At 37.5% G+C, this 15,990-nt stretch overlaps 1 protein-coding gene across 4 annotated transcripts in view; it reads left to right on the top strand.

Annotated features, from left to right (window-relative positions):
• The first annotated feature begins 1,618 nt into the window (after window positions 1-1,618).
• The window catches only part of KCNJ3 (potassium voltage-gated channel subfamily J member 3), a 198,220-nt gene continuing 183,848 nt past the window's right edge, over window positions 1,619-15,990 (top strand). For 2 of the 4 annotated variants that reach the window (XM_027560359.1, XM_027560370.1), the window contains exons 1-2: window positions 1,619-2,798; window positions 12,645-12,861. In XM_027560359.1, coding sequence (XP_027416160.1) covers window positions 2,097-2,798; window positions 12,645-12,861 — 919 coding nt within the window. In that variant the 5' untranslated portion in view covers window positions 1,619-2,096. The remainder of the gene's footprint in view (window positions 2,799-12,644; window positions 12,862-15,990) is intronic. The other 2 variants (XM_027560348.1, XM_027560381.1) reach the window with 2 other exon arrangements.

The raw sequence follows: 15,990 nt of genomic DNA, 5'->3' as shown, positions 1-15,990 counted from the left end.
TGGCTGACCTGCACTAAGGTTGAGAGAGAATTAGAAGAGAGCACCTATTAGAAGAGAATTAGTATAAAGATTCATTTTCCTTTGCCTGGGAGTCTTACAGCAGCCCCTTGTTTTCATAATCCCATGATTTGATGGTTTTCCAACAATTCAATTTTATGGATCTGGAATGAATGGAATATGCCATAAGAGACCATGGCATCTTAGAACAAACATGAAATGTGGTAAACAAACTGATGTTTCCACATGGGCGCTATATTAGCTATTTCTGCACTTTGCCCTTCCATTAAGTTAACTGCCAGGCCTGGGCTGTTAAAATCCAGCCTTCATCCTTCAATTACAGCCACACATTAACTCCGGACATTCTGAGCCTTTCTAATAGAGCCATTCTCAGGCAGGACTGTGAGCTCTCCTAGGAGTGTCTCCCGTCTCTTCTGTTCCCATCTTGAGCCCCCTCTGCTACTGGCAGCTCTGAGTTCTGAACAGGTTTATCACGAAGCCAGTTGCGGTCTCTCTTTATGGTGCATCCTTAAACCCAGGCATCCGTGTAAAGGAGAGCCCTAGTTATACAGACACATTATACTTCTCCCCTTTCAAAGAAAAGCCTTTCCTGCTTGTTGGGGGGTTTCTGCCTGATGCAGAGGGGCAAGGAAGAAGAGTTGGCTAGCTTTGGGGAGCAGATTTAGAGTCGCATCTCATTGGAGGGGCTAGCTTTTTCCTGAGCTGCCAGACACTGCAGGCTCAACTGAGGCGCGGAGGTGCAATTCAGGCTGGTGAAACAGCGGGGGAAGCAGGACAGGCGGGGCTAGCGCGGCTCTGCAGCGGATCACAAGCACCCGCACAGACACCACTCTCCCGCCGCCCCCGGCTCGCGCCTCGCTCCTTCCCACCCGGGCCGCAGAGACGCGGACCGGGAGTGGGGGGCCAGGGAGGGAAGAGGAAAAAGGCAGGCGCCGTGAAGCCGAGGAAAAGCTGGAGCGGCGCTGGTATTTCACCTGAGAGTCTGACCCGAATCCCGAAGCTCAGACCCCCTTCAGCAGCACCTTTGTCGGCAGCTAGGAGAGCGCGGCGGTGCCCAGGAACCCTCGAGTCCCGCTCCCAAGTCTTCCTGTGCCCGGTGCACCAGGATCCTCCCGGTGGGGGCCGCGCGGTGCCCCCAGGAAGGCGCGGAGCTTGGGGGACTGGCGTTGGCGCCCATCGTGGTGCGCCGGGAAAAGTGGAGGCGAGAAGAGCCTTGAGGGCAGAGTGCGAGGCCCTGCGGCCGCTGCCGCCCGCGGCGCCGCCTCCTGCCCTCTCCCCCAGGGTGAGTGCCGGGCTGTAGCGCACCGCCACCTCTACCGGGCGCGGGGGCGGCCGGGGGGGCCCGGGTGGCGCCCGTGGAAACTCCGCGGCCAGCGGACGGCAGGCGGACGCGTCTCTGGAGTCCGGAGAGGGGACTCTGAGCCGGGAGGACGTGGGTAGGGGCTGCTGCACCCGTGCCCGGGCAGAGATGCCTTTGGGCGGGATTTGGGCCAAAAGATAGGAGGCGGGAGCGCCGGAGGGAGCCGGCAGCCGTCCCGGGGAGTGGGGGGGACGGGCGAGCTGGGAGCGGCGGGGTGGGGGGGGAGGGTCTGGTCGGAGCAGGTAGTGCTGCTTGGGCAACCCGGTGAGTTGGCCGGTGGGGAGGAACTCGCTGGTCAACTCGTTAATTTTAAAGCAGTCAGTTTGGGAGTGCGGCAGGATAGTCAGGGGGGCTGTGAGAAGGCGAGAGGTGGCCCCCGGGATGCCGGTGGTGGGGGCAGAGAGGAGAAGCCTGGAAAAGCTTGGAGGCGAATTCGCGCTTGGGTTCGTGGTCCTCGCAGCCCTCCTGCCTTGAGTGTGGGAGAACACTTTTTTCGGTTTTAAGACTCAGCGTGGAGAGAAAGCCTCCGTCCCAGGGGAGGAGAGACGTCTGCGGGGGGCAGAGACCGCAGCTACCGCCGGGTGCGCCCCCCACCCCAGGCGCGCCGGTTTTCGTCCCCCCTTTCTCTCCCGCCCCCACCTCCTTATTGGTGCTGGTTTGCAGCGCTCGGCTCCTGCGCCTTCGCTTCGCGTTTGAATCTGGCTCGCCCCTCCGTATTATGTCTGCACTCCGAAGGAAATTTGGGGACGATTACCAGGTAGTGACCACCTCGTCCAGCGGCTCGGGCTTGCAGCCTCAGGGGCCGGGCCAGGGCCCGCAGCAGCAGCTTGTGCCCAAGAAGAAGCGACAGCGGTTCGTGGACAAGAACGGCCGGTGCAATGTCCAACACGGCAACCTGGGCAGTGAGACAAGCCGCTACCTCTCGGACCTTTTTACCACCCTGGTGGACCTCAAGTGGCGCTGGAACCTCTTCATCTTCATCCTCACCTATACAGTGGCCTGGCTCTTCATGGCGTCCATGTGGTGGGTGATCGCCTACACTCGGGGCGACCTGAACAAAGCCCACGTCGGCAACTACACGCCCTGCGTGGCCAATGTCTATAACTTCCCTTCGGCCTTCCTCTTCTTCATCGAGACCGAGGCCACCATCGGCTATGGCTACCGCTACATCACCGACAAATGCCCCGAGGGCATCATCCTCTTCCTCTTCCAGTCCATTCTCGGCTCCATCGTGGACGCCTTCCTCATCGGCTGTATGTTCATCAAGATGTCCCAGCCCAAGAAGCGCGCGGAGACCCTGATGTTTAGCGAGCACGCGGTGATCTCTATGAGGGACGGGAAACTCACGCTCATGTTCCGAGTGGGCAACCTGCGCAACAGCCACATGGTCTCCGCGCAGATCCGCTGTAAGCTGCTCAAAGTAAGTGCTGTCCGCCCCCTCCCCACCTGGCGGCCGCCATTCCCCACGCTCGGGGGAATTAACCCACTAGAGAGCTACCTTCAGGCTCCTAGTCTGTCTTACGCTACAGGCAAACTTGTTTTTTCGGGGTGGAGGATGGGGCAGAGTACAATCGACAGTTCTGTTCTTTTCCCACCCATTCTCTTGCAGTTGTTTGTTTTATTCTTATTTATATTCATCGGACGTACTTGTATCGCTTTCTGGACTAATAACACCGAGTGGTGTTGGCTCCTGGACTTCTGAGGTACAGGAATGCCCTGTTCTTCCTACCCTGGCTCTTTTCCTATTTAGAGAGCTTTGAATTTGTTGTCAGTACACCATTCCAGTAAACTTGAAGTAGTAAAACTGAACAGGCTTTTAGTCTGAAGACAAAAGGTGCTGAACTTACCTCAATTTTCACCTAAGGCTTTATTTATTTATTTGTAGTTCTCTCTCTTCCTCCTCCTCCCCCTCCCTAGTAGTACCAGCAAGTGGATTATTGCTTCAGGCCCAATAACTCTGTGGTTATCTTTTTAACAAGTACACAGATGGGAGAAGCAGTTTATAAAGTGAAAAAAGTAACACCTGGTTGTTATCAATTTTTATTTTTACTAAGTATTATCCTAGAGAAGTACTCTGTGCAAGCTGAGTGCTTTTCCTGCAGTCTCTTTAATTTTATTCTTAATTGCTTGTTTCTATGAAGCCTTTGTCGATTACAGATTTCACCTGAAACTTCCTAGTACCTATTAAAGAAGATTACTTCCTACCAACAGCCGTGTAAATGCAAAAAGAAATCGCTTCTGGAGTGATTTTTAAAGCAAGGTCCATCTAGTCGTTAGAGGGCACCACTACAAACAAGGAGAGAAGCCCACTCTGCACACTAACCCAATTAGAGTGAGGGATACAAGCCCACTTCTCTGTGTGTTATTTATAGTTCATCTTTTTGAAGGATTCTCCTTAGTTTTCAAATGTTCATAAACTGAGAAAGATGACTGCAATACAATCTCAACAATTTATCTGACATTGCATAGAAAGCCATAGCCACATTCACAATTTTAGCACTAATAAAAATTTTAGGTTGACATTTTACCTTTGAAATTTCAATTCTATGTCCCAGGTCTATATGGTTTTATACAGCTTCAGTTTACATGGCAGTTAAAGTAGAACTGCGTGCTTTTAAAAAGTTTGGCTCTTGTGTTATTTTTATCATTCATTTATAAGGTCTTGCCCTAATCAATTTTGACTATCTTGCTCAGGATTGTGTTAAATTAAAGTAGCTCAGTTGTCCTGTCACTTCACATCATATGCATATATTTCCTATGCTATAGACAGTAAATAAACAAATTGTGTGTAGCTTTCTGGAAAATTTTTAATCTAGTTCCAATGTATATGTTAATTAAGATAATTGTGTAATTTGAGTGGATCATATTCTTTATAAAACTCCAACAAGCTGCATGTAATTTTTAAAACATTTTAACTTAGTGTATCCTGCTATGGACCACTGTTTGAACTGAGATATTTGGATCAGGCTAAACATGCTGTAGACATGTTTGTTGTATGTGCCTGTTTCTATGTATAGAACAAGATACATAGCCTCTTTTTTAGGTTAGGTGTACTGGGCACATTTTGTAAATATATTGCAAAAGTCTCTCGTGGAAGCCATGTTTGTGTGTCACTTTGAGATTCTTACTGAAGAATAGTTTACCATATTGATTGATCTACTAGAAATTAAAAATTAGACCTTAAAGGTCAGTCATTGCTATTCTCTAGTGTTTCAAACATATAAATAATTTATTAAATCATATCTTTTTAAGGAAACATATTTAGATGTTTTTAGATTGATCAGAAGTCAGAAATAAATAGAATTAATATACATAGCATGTTTTGGTTATTGTTTTTGCTTTTTACAAAGTTATAGTGAATCTAAAGCCCTGGGTCTCTAGTGATTCAGGATGCTGATAGTGATTTTTCTGCATGAGACCATGTAGCGCATGTACTGTAAGAAGTGTCTTTATTAAAAAAATAGTTTTCTAGTGTTGGAAAATTTGGAGCAAGGTGCTATATTAACACAAGGTGATTAAAAACATCTAATTAAAACAATATGTATACTATTAAAATTCTTTACTTTTGATATGTTGGGAAGATGTCAGGGTTAAAAGTAAAATTGATTGGCATGTGGCATCAGTTTATATCTAAACAAAATTATGATGAAATTCTGTCCTGATTTTTTTGTGAAGGGAGAGGGTTGATGAGTGGCAACTCTTCATCCAGTCGCTTACTGTAGTTTGCTTGAAGTTGATTTGTCCAGTAGCCATGGTGACTAAAATGAATTCTCAGAGTTCTTGTCATTTCCTTAGACTTCATTAAAAGGAGCCATGTTTTATTGGGAAAATGATAACATTCAGCAAAATTAGAGGGAAGATTTGCCTTTAGTAAATGACTCTTATTTTCTCTTAGGGACTGAGATGAAGTGACCCAAAGCAGCCAACTATACTTTTAAAGTGAAGCTATACCAAAAGCTTAAAGCAATAATATTTTGATGTTAGTCTTATACATCTTATTAAATATTACACATTTCAGTTTCTTTTCTTAACCCATGTTTGAGATTTTAAATGTAAAATTTATGTATCTTTAATACAAAGAAATACATAGATTTTTAAGGCAACAAAAGCTTAATATTTAACAATAGTTATTATAGTCTGTATGAGTTCTTCCTATTACCTAATTTAATTTCATTTGTATTTTTTTCTATTGCTGTTTTCTTATTTGCTGAATAAAGCCTATTGTAAACATTAATGTAAGAATTCTATTTGATGATTGTAAAGCGCTTTCTATTCTTGCAAAGACAGTAAGAAAATTCATGTGGCTTTCTAATCCTCACCACTGTGAGGTTTTTCATGCATTTTTGGGGGTTCTCTTTTCTTGATGGAAGTTTTTTTTTATAGTTTTTCTGCTTAATTATTAACTGTTGTTAACTTACATGAAAGCAAATTTTATTTCAACTCTATTCCTATCTTCTGAGCTTGCAAATACTGAAATTTATTTTTATATTTAAATATAGATCTTCCAACTGTATGCTTGGAGTGATCAGTCCTTTTCTACTTAGGAAAAAATGAAAGTAGATTAAATAAAAATTTTAGAATATAATTGGAAATTATTCTTTAAAATTTATAATATTATTATAAATACAGCTATAGGAAGCTCTTTTAAGATGAGTGGTCTTTCTCTTTTCATCCCCATATTGATGTTTTATTTGAATTTTCAGTTTATTTTAGCTGTCTTTTTTAAGAAATCTAAAATATAGGAACTAATGAATGGCACAGTTGTGTTAAGTTAACATAACATCCAGTTTAAAATTTTAATAAAAATGCCTGAGTTAGGGAGTTGAGACTAATGGTTGATACTTTGGACCTTGTAATTTAGTGTTGGATTAAAAGGATTTGGAAATCTCACTCCTTCCCACAAATCTAATACTAATGGTCGACTGCCCTAGACTTCCATCTTAATAGGGAAAGATTTAAACTTTTTGATGCATCGTGTAAGAGCTTGCACACTTACTGTCAAGAAGCCATTATACTTACATGTATACATTTGTATATGTGTGTGCATGTATAGATACTCGGTCAAACCTTGTTTACATAAAGTAAGCATAAAATCAACTATTGTTAGATACATAATTTAAAATTAAGTGGTAAAGATATTTTTTTCTCATGGAAATATAATTTTATTTTTTCATATTTTTATTCATGGAAAATAGTCATCATCTTTCTTTCCTAGGATGTCAGCTATGTAACCCTTAAACTCTCAGTTAGTGAAAAGTAATGGTTCCCAGTTATCTTTTAATATATCACTTATATTATTTTTATAGTCATGTTTTCTATTCTCCATTTATATGGATACTCAAAATTGGATGTTATCTGGTTTCCTCATATGATTGTGATCCAATGAAGATGCTATAAAAAACAAAATTGAATCTGCAGAACTAATAAGCTCTTCATTCTCTTCATATGTCTTAATCTTTTAGCCACAGTGATTCCTGGACCATATAATTCCTGATTTTTTCCCATATATTTATTAGTTTGTCTTCATTCTATACCTTGCACTTAAATGTCATTATGATTTTTGACTCTATGTGACCCTATTTTATATGACTGACTCTTTTCCCCAGTTGATCTTGGCCAGTTTGCACTTAAGTTTTAATCTTGAGATTATTAGTCATCTCTTTTAAATAAAATAATTCACAAATGAATATCTATTAAAAAAAACACTCTTATCCTGAACATTATACATGTGGCTAGTAAAAAGATTCAAGGAGTCTAGGACTGAGTACCCCAGAACTCTTGGGCTAGATCTTAATGTCAGTGAGGTTTTTTTAGGTGGGTTTATTATGTCTTATTAAAAAAGTAAAGTTCGTATTTAGCCTAGCTTTGCTTTCTCTGACACAAGTACAATAATTCTGTAATAGGTATAGAACTTGGGTTCCTTTTAAAGACTATAATTATTCTTCTTTTAAATAATAGTAATATGCTGTTTTGTTTGTTTTTTATTTTTAATATGGTTCCTGCAAAGTACAGGGTGGCTTGTGCTTAGGGGAATACAGCATGAACAGAAATAAGGGCACAAAGACCCACAAATACACAGCAGTAGGTAAGAACAAATGAAGAGAAGCAGGGAAAAACACTTGATGGATTTGAGGGTGTTTGGTGAGTAGGAGGACAATGTGTAAGTAGGGTTACAAATCCCATCCACAGTTATTATTATAAATTCCATAAAAAGTCCCCAAGGAATTATAAAGCTGTTCTTTCATTTGAATGGAATAAAAGCCTCACAAAAATTTATTACAAGATAAATTACATTCCATTCTTTAAGTTAACTTTCTTTTCACAAAAATGAACATATTTTTATGGGATAATTGGCTTAGCATTAAAAAATCTTTATTTTAGGTTTGATGTTGGTCATATTTTTTCCACCTGAGTATTGATGGGATTTCAAACTTAAGGAGTAAAAAATGTACAATTGTAGTTTATCCAGATGAAATTCTAGGTCCATACTTTCCTCTGCCTGACTCTAATTTTGGTCTGATCCCAAAACCATTGCCAGAACAGCTTTGAGTCACAAGACGTTGTTGTTCTTTATCTTTGTACCTGCTTTTGGCTCATTTCCTAATTTTAGATTCCACATGGTACCCTGATGTCATTGCGTGTAATTTTCTAACTTCAGCATATATTCAACATACACATAGACACACACATTGCCCATTTAAAGAGAAGTGAAATTTCAGATAGAATAGGGGAGAGATGGTAGGCAAGAAGAGCCACCCTCTCCATCTTCACCTGCTTTGTTTTCTTTTCCTTTCTGAACCACTGGCCCTCATTGCCTTTTCCAATGGAGACATGTGAAAGGTGGTAGAGGCGTAGATCAAGTCTTAGAATATGATAAAGGTGCATTTCACATGTCAGATGTTAGTGATTAAATGTTTTTTTTTCTTTTTTCCCCAGATTCCCCTTGCTTGATTCTGAAAGGTCACAACAGTTAAAATTATAGCACAGTTATGGGTTAGAGAGATGGGAGAAAGAGAGCAAAGAGATTGATTGTGTTGGTGAAGTTTGTCCATGTTGAATGAATGTGGTCAACTGACCACAAATTTCCCAGAAGGGGAATGAACAAACGTGGATCTGGTTATGCCAAGGGTAGTTGTAACTGTATCCCAGAGCACTGTGTGTGTGTGTGTGTGTGTGTGTCTTTGGATATGTACTCAGCAGTCTTTCACTATAATAAGAAAGATATTTGTAAAGTACGTGACCACGATAATCCCTTCCAAGCATCTATGACTTTTGATTCTTTTTTCACCTATAGAATTTGTAATTGATTATCTTGCAGGCCTTTTTGGACTCTAAGGGAGTTCAAAGTCATTTGACATTAGCTGCTTCTTTGAAATTAGTACTTGTGACTATAAAATGAGTCACAAACCCTAAGTTCTAGACGTAAATCCATGTGACTTCTAACTGAAGGATATATAACAGAAATAGTATATTTCAATAATAATATTTTATTACAAATAATAACTTTATTGCTGAAATCTAAATTGTATAAAATAATTTCAAATATCTATGATATTCTACTTATAATTTATTTGGACAATAAATTTAAACAAACTTTATGCCTTAGATTTCCTTGATTTTTCTCTTAATTCCCAGAATTTTCTATATGCAACCAGCCAGAAAAGCTTTAAAATTTCAAAGAGATCTTTATTTCCTTTCAAAAATTTATTCTATACAACTGAAAATAAAAGTTACATGGAAGTCATTCTGAGGTCCTAGTGTTTTCAAATTATGTTCTAAATTTTAAAGAATTAACTAATTTTCCATGAGCTGTTTTTCATTCCACCTTTCCCCCACTTATTCATCCAATAGTTTCAAGACTCTTAAGTGATTATTTCATCAAGTAAAGTCAACCTCAGAAATTTTAATAATTTACCACATTTATCTTAACCTTTAGCAGGTATTTTGAATTAATTTTTTGATTTTGACTGTATCTCTTTACATATTTTTATGTAAAAATGATCATGATTCTGTGTTCCCTTTGGAATTAGGAGGTATAATTTATAGAGCTAAAAGATACAACATAGACTAGGTGCAAACTGCTTTACTAATGAAAGATTCTTCTTTTATCAAAATTCTTAAGATAACATAATAAATTAAGGTTAAATAGGTTTTTCTCTAAATTTTTTCTGCCTATTAACATTTCTGAGTGAAATGCAGTAATTGTTATATAAATAAGGTTATTAGAAATAGATGAAATATTATTGCTACTGATTTATTACATACTCAAGGTACAGATCACAGTTTAATTTTATAAAAGGCATATACATAAATCCTCTTTTTTCTTTGTGTTTGTCATGTATGTATTACAATTCCTTGAGGAAAAGTTCTCAAACTCCAGTTATACAAGTTGAGAAACTTAAAACTATCATAGGCTTTTTTCCCCCCTTGCTCCAGAAAATCTCTAGAATTGCACCAGAATTAGAAAATCCTGGATTATAATTCCTTGTAAGCCTAGAATAGAATGTGCCTGCTTCTAAAGATATATTTGGTGGGCATATATTAGTTTCTGGAATATTGTATTTGGCTGAGCGTTGATAAGATAACCTTGCTCTTGCCAGGAGCTCTGACTTCAAACAATTCCAGTTCTACAAGCACCTGCCAATCCCTTCCCAATCTTTAAATAGAAAAGCTTTCCTTTTAATTCACAGTGATTAATAGGCTTCCCAGTCTACTACAGAGTCACAGAAGCAAACAGAAATTAGTGAGGTAAGCATATTGATAGTTGAAATATCTCTTAACCAAACAAAATGGAAGAAGACTTGAAAGATAAAATTGTGGATATATGTAGTACTGCAGAGTCATTTAAATAAAGGTTTAGGTTTACCCACTGGGAAATAATTTCCAATGAATGTGTAGAGAATTTCACTTATCTAAAAAAGATGTAATTGTGAAAAACTTTATTCAGTGAAATGAAGTATTATTTTCCCTATAGTATCACAAAATAAATGCAGTTGTTAATTTTGTTTCTGCCAAGACTTAGGATATAAAGCATTTGGAGGAGGGTATAGGCATAATTTCGAGTATATGGAACACATTTTTAAAATCAGAAGATAATGTGGAGTCTGAATGAAATAGATTCATGCATATTTAAGTGTAAATTACCTATATATGAATTAACTGCCTTGCTAAAAATAAGCTATTTCTTGTTCTAGGTTGGCATTTTCCTGATAGCCAGTCTGTTTGTAGGCCACTTCTTTTCATGGGTTGTAGAATGAGCAGAGAATATGAAGCTAATAGCTTACTCTGAGAATGAGGCACATGTATAAATAACAAATATAAGAATGAGGGAGATGAATTTCAGTCTTGGTGTATTATATAAAAGTAAGAAAAATATATGTTCTTTGGGGGAAATTATTTTAAAATGAATAGGAAAGTGAGCTTAAAATTATATTTGTGAATATTTTTATTTCCTGCAGGAAAAGCAGAGCTTAGAATAGTTGGTAAAATGACCTAAATTCTGATATTAACTAGAAATGTCAGAATACCACCTTGTGTTTATATAGCACCTGTTTCTTAGTAGGTGGGAGAACAATGACCCAGGATTTTTGCTTTTATTTTTGCTTTGTATTTAGCTTTTATTTTGCTACATAATCAATATAACTATACAACTGTATACTTGGAAAGTTCTGCTGGCTTAGAAATGATTAGTTTTCTCCAACATTGGTTGTTAGAGCTGCTGTTTTTATTTTTGCACCATCAGGTTTTTCTGTTTGTTTGTTTTTTTTTCCCTTGTCAGTAATCATTTTCTTCTTCTTTTTAAAAATTTAATCAACTACTCCTAGGGCAGAGAAGAAAAATAGTCTCTGTCTTTTCATTGGATGTTTTTCCTACTCAAAACTCCTGAGTATCACTAATTACAAAGTAGCTTCATTAACTGAGTAGCTTTGTTTTTAAGAATCTGCAATTGCTGCTGTAACAATTTGTCACCAACTTTAAAGTCTTGGTTCTATTTTGCTGTGGAGGGCAGCTCACTATATACCATAGTTCTCAGTGTTTTCAAGCTCATTTACAAAACCTCTGTCTTTTCTGGAACTCTAAGAGTAAAGACTCTGTCTTCAATCTACTGATTCATTGGACAGATCAGTGTTATGGAGTCTGTTTTGTTTATTAAATTAGCTTTGCAAAGAGTCTCTTAAAATATATTGGATTCTTCCAAACCCCATTTGACCAGCAGCAAGCCTCCCTCCACCCTGATTTTTCTGTATGCAACTGCTTAACCCAGCTTTTATTTTACCAGCATCAGCATGTAAACCTAAATATTTGCTTTTGTGGTCCTTGTAAGTAAGATAAGGAATACGAATATGCAAAGACCAGATATGGAAAATGAATAGAAAAGGGAATTAAGTTTATTTTCATGGCTTGCTAATTGTTTATAATCATGTGTATACTTTTTTTTCACCATGTAAGCAGTTTGTTGAATTAACCTTTTCAGTGATTTTTATTGAATGCCACTGTCTTATAAAAATTTTAGTAAGCTACAAGTTTGTCTAATATAGATATTTTAAACTACATTTTGACTTAGATTCATTTGAGCATAAATTTTCACTATTTTTACAATTCATTAAATAGGTAGAGAAATGAACAACTTTAATGCAGTTATTTAGTAGTAGTTCGAAAACCACTAGTTAACAGCATCTGCTTTTATTTTTATTATGTGAGCTGTTGTGTACATAACATTATTTAATATGATAACATCTTCACTATTCTACTTTATATCTATTTATTACTTTTCAAATGTCCTGGAAAAATAAATTATTATGCTTGTTTTGTAATAATGTAGTAAATCTGTTTTTAAATTATGATCAACCTTTTATCTTTAACTAACTCCATAAGAATTGCCTACTTATATGCTTTGAGAGGAAGAAACATCTGGCAAGCAGTGTGTTATCATTTAGTGATTTATGTCAAGCCATAGCACATGCACAGTTAGTTCCACAGTTTGTGTTAACAGCCATTGTTGGACCAGGCGTTTCTCCAAAGCCCATGAGTTAGGGACTGGTAATTATAGTAAGTCGTATATTATAAATAATGCATGTATGTTCCACATGAGTTATGTGGGATTTCGGCCCATTTGCTAGAACATAGCCGCATAATGATTTGTTTGGATTTTGTTGCAGATGATTGATAGTGCAGAATGTTGGCAATAATGTAAATTACTGTTGGGCTTCCTTGCAAATTTCAGTACAAGTGGTGATTTCTTCTCTTTTTCTGTGTGCTTGTCTAGTCTCGGCAGACACCTGAGGGTGAGTTCCTTCCCCTTGATCAACTTGAACTGGATGTAGGTTTTAGTACAGGGGCAGATCAACTTTTTCTTGTTTCCCCCCTCACGATTTGCCACGTGATCGATGCCAAAAGCCCCTTTTATGACCTATCTCAGCGAAGCATGCAAAGTGAACAGTTCGAGATTGTCGTCATCCTAGAAGGCATTGTGGAAACAACTGGTGAGTAAAAACATAGCTATGCCATCAAATTTCTTTATTTCATAATAACTTTATATTACATGCATAATACCTCTCATAGATTGGGCTAAATGTCTCAGCTTGCAATAATGGAAGTAATGATTTGTCTGTTATTCTTTGTAACATTCAGTTGATACTGCTTTGAAAATGAAGATTTATTGTTGTGATGATTGCATGTGTAATGTTAACTCAGAAATACTTACTGCAAGACAAAAAAGGGAACTGAGATGACTCCTGGAAATGATTATGATGTTCTAGTTTAATTGTGGAGTTGGATTTCCTATAATCATATTTTTTAAAAGGTTTAAGGTTAAAATAAATTCAGGGCAATTAGTGAGCAGCCTGAACTCAGCAGGCATATTCTTGCCTTAGGGATGGTGATTTGGGTGTCACTGATAGAGCTTTGATATGCTACTAAGTGCAACCTCAGTGGAAAATTCCCTGTGTGTACATGTGTATGTGTGTGTGCGCGTGTGCTAAAGCAGCATTTTAATTTCAAAGTAGGTCAGTAGATTTCCCCAGCTGAACCTTGACAAAAAAATATTTAAAAAGAAAATTTCTTCCTTTTCTGCTTTGCTGTAGCTAGCTGTGTGCTGTATGTTATTCTTTAAGATGCAATGTTGGTAATGCTGCGAATACTCACAATTTGCTACTCTCTGAGGAGAACAAGGTTGGCAAAAGAAAAATAATAGTAAATCAGAGTATATTATTTGGGACCTAAGCATTGCCAGTTGGTTCGCAATCTGCTGGATGCTTGAGACTAACAATGGAATATCTACATAGTTATATCTATCAGTCTATCTTGAGTTTTATCCTTGCTACAAATAGTGAGAAAGCAGAAATATTTTCACTTTCCTTTTTTCTGGCAATATCATTCTAGTCATTTTAAAGTGCTAGTTATTATGTATAAACTATAGCACTGAAAGTTTTAATAACATTGGCAATAACATAGATGCATTCAAGCCTTATGTCAAGGTAGATGTTACAAAAGGAAAGAATCTCCCACCTTGACATAAAGCTTTGTCTAAGGAGTAGGGGGAGGCAAGCCATTGTAATATTATACATCTGCTAGATAATACATATTTGAAATGTCGGCAAGATACTTAATCTCTATAAACTTCTTTTTTTCTCTCTGAAAGGAGAAAGATATAATAATCACCTTGAAGCTACTTGTTGTATTACTATTATTTTGTTAACATTAGTGCTTCACTTTAAAATTTAAGGTTTGGAGGACAATGAGTAAAGATTTAATTCATCAATCTTTATCTGGAATTTGATTTCTGTGGACAATTTTATGGTTTAAATTCTCTAGATTTTTAACTTACAATTGAAATCATGTGATAGTATATTTTAAAAAATATATTGATAAATGATGAAACCAATCTGTAAAAGCTTCTAGTTCAAGAAATCTTTAAATTTAAGTTTTATTCTCCTCATTTATTGAAGTAATAATATATTGTTAGCGCTTAAACAGCAGATGGTTTTTATTGATTTGTTTTTATAGCATATGGTTCTACTTTTGACACAGCTGGTTTTTATTTATTAATTGCTTATTATTCTAATCACTGCCACAGTGAAGTTTCTGTTTCACTTGACGGTCTCAGAAACATTTCACTAGTGATTTCTGTCTACCTATCTATCCATTCATCCATTATTCCCTACTTATCTCTAGTTAGTGTGTATCTCTTAGGAATGAGAAAATTCTTCTACAAAATCACAATATAATTAAGAAAAAAATCAGAATATTAGACAATGATACAGTACTATTACTTAGCTCATAGGCTACCTTCAGTTGTTCTCGTAATTTCCATCATGGCTATTTTTTCCTGGTTCAACATCAATTTAAGGATTACGCCCTTCTTTGTTTACTTGTCTTCTCAGTCTCAAGATGGAATAGTTCCTCAACCTTACTTTGTGTTCTTGACCTTGATGTACTTGAAGTGTAAAGGCCAGGTATTTAATAGAATGTCTCTCAACTTGGATTTGTCCGAGCCTTCCTTATTCATTAGTTCTTTCAAATTTTGCCTTCTACATGGGCATCTTAAGGGAATACTGAAGCGGACTGTTTCTAAAATACTCGTATGTGTTCTTGACTGAAGTGTCTCCATCAGATTTCAGAGGATCATGGTTAGTAAATGATATTCAACATAAAGTAATTTGGAGTTTTGTAACATTAAATTATTCATGAGGACTGTAGATTTCATTTAAACAATTTCTCTCTTCTCCTTTTTTTTAAAAAATAATGAACTGGCAGAGAGTACTTTCCACAGAAAATGTGGAAACTTGACTGGAAACTGAATTTCTTATTTAGAGATCGCCTTTCATGGAGAAAAGAATAAAGTCTACCTCCTCTTAACCTCTTAACTAAGCCTGTTTTCTAGATCCAGTATAGCAAGAAAAACAGCAAAACATTACTCATAATTTATACATGTTATTTCATGGAAACTTTGATATTTTGTTTGTGTATATGCTCTAACTAATTAAATCATGTACTGTTCAAACTCTGTAAAATCTGTCTATATTCTCAGACCTTCCTGAGTCTGGTAAAAATATCATAAACATTCTTATGTCCATATGATCATTTAAAATTATACTGAGGCTTATTTAGATTCATTTTTCAGGATGTTTCCTCCTTTATCCTTTCATTCATAATACTTTCTCATAATAGTTATTTGCTTAGAATAAGGCAAATATGATCTTTGGGGATGTTTTGAACATCAGTAATACCATTTTAGGTCCAGTGTTTTTTTTTTTTGTTTGTTTGTTTCACAGGCTTGTGACTGTTTACTCAATGTAACTTTTCATCATACTTAACGTTAAACCACTAAGATTTTTTTAAATCACTCATTCATTCACTAGATAAATATATGAATACATGCTCTGTACTTGGAAAATATTTGAAATTCTGGCAATATAAAGCATGCTTCCCAGGCTTAGGTTGACAGTCAGGAAAGGTCTCTCTGAGAAGGAGATACCAAAGTGGAGACTTGCCTGTCAAGAAGGACCTTCTAGGTCTGTCTGGAGGAGAGCACAGCAGAGCTGAGAAGCAACTGGTACAAGGATCCTGAGTTGGGAACCAACCTAACTGATTCCAGGAACTAAAAGAAGGAG

This window comes from Bos indicus x Bos taurus, chromosome 2 (assembly GCF_003369695.1).
Source record: "Bos indicus x Bos taurus breed Angus x Brahman F1 hybrid chromosome 2, Bos_hybrid_MaternalHap_v2.0, whole genome shotgun sequence".
In the NCBI taxonomy this organism is placed as follows: domain Eukaryota; kingdom Metazoa; phylum Chordata; class Mammalia; order Artiodactyla; family Bovidae; genus Bos; species Bos indicus x Bos taurus.
The sequence above is the reverse complement of the archived record's forward strand: the minus strand, read 5'-3'. Positions and strand labels throughout refer to the sequence as shown.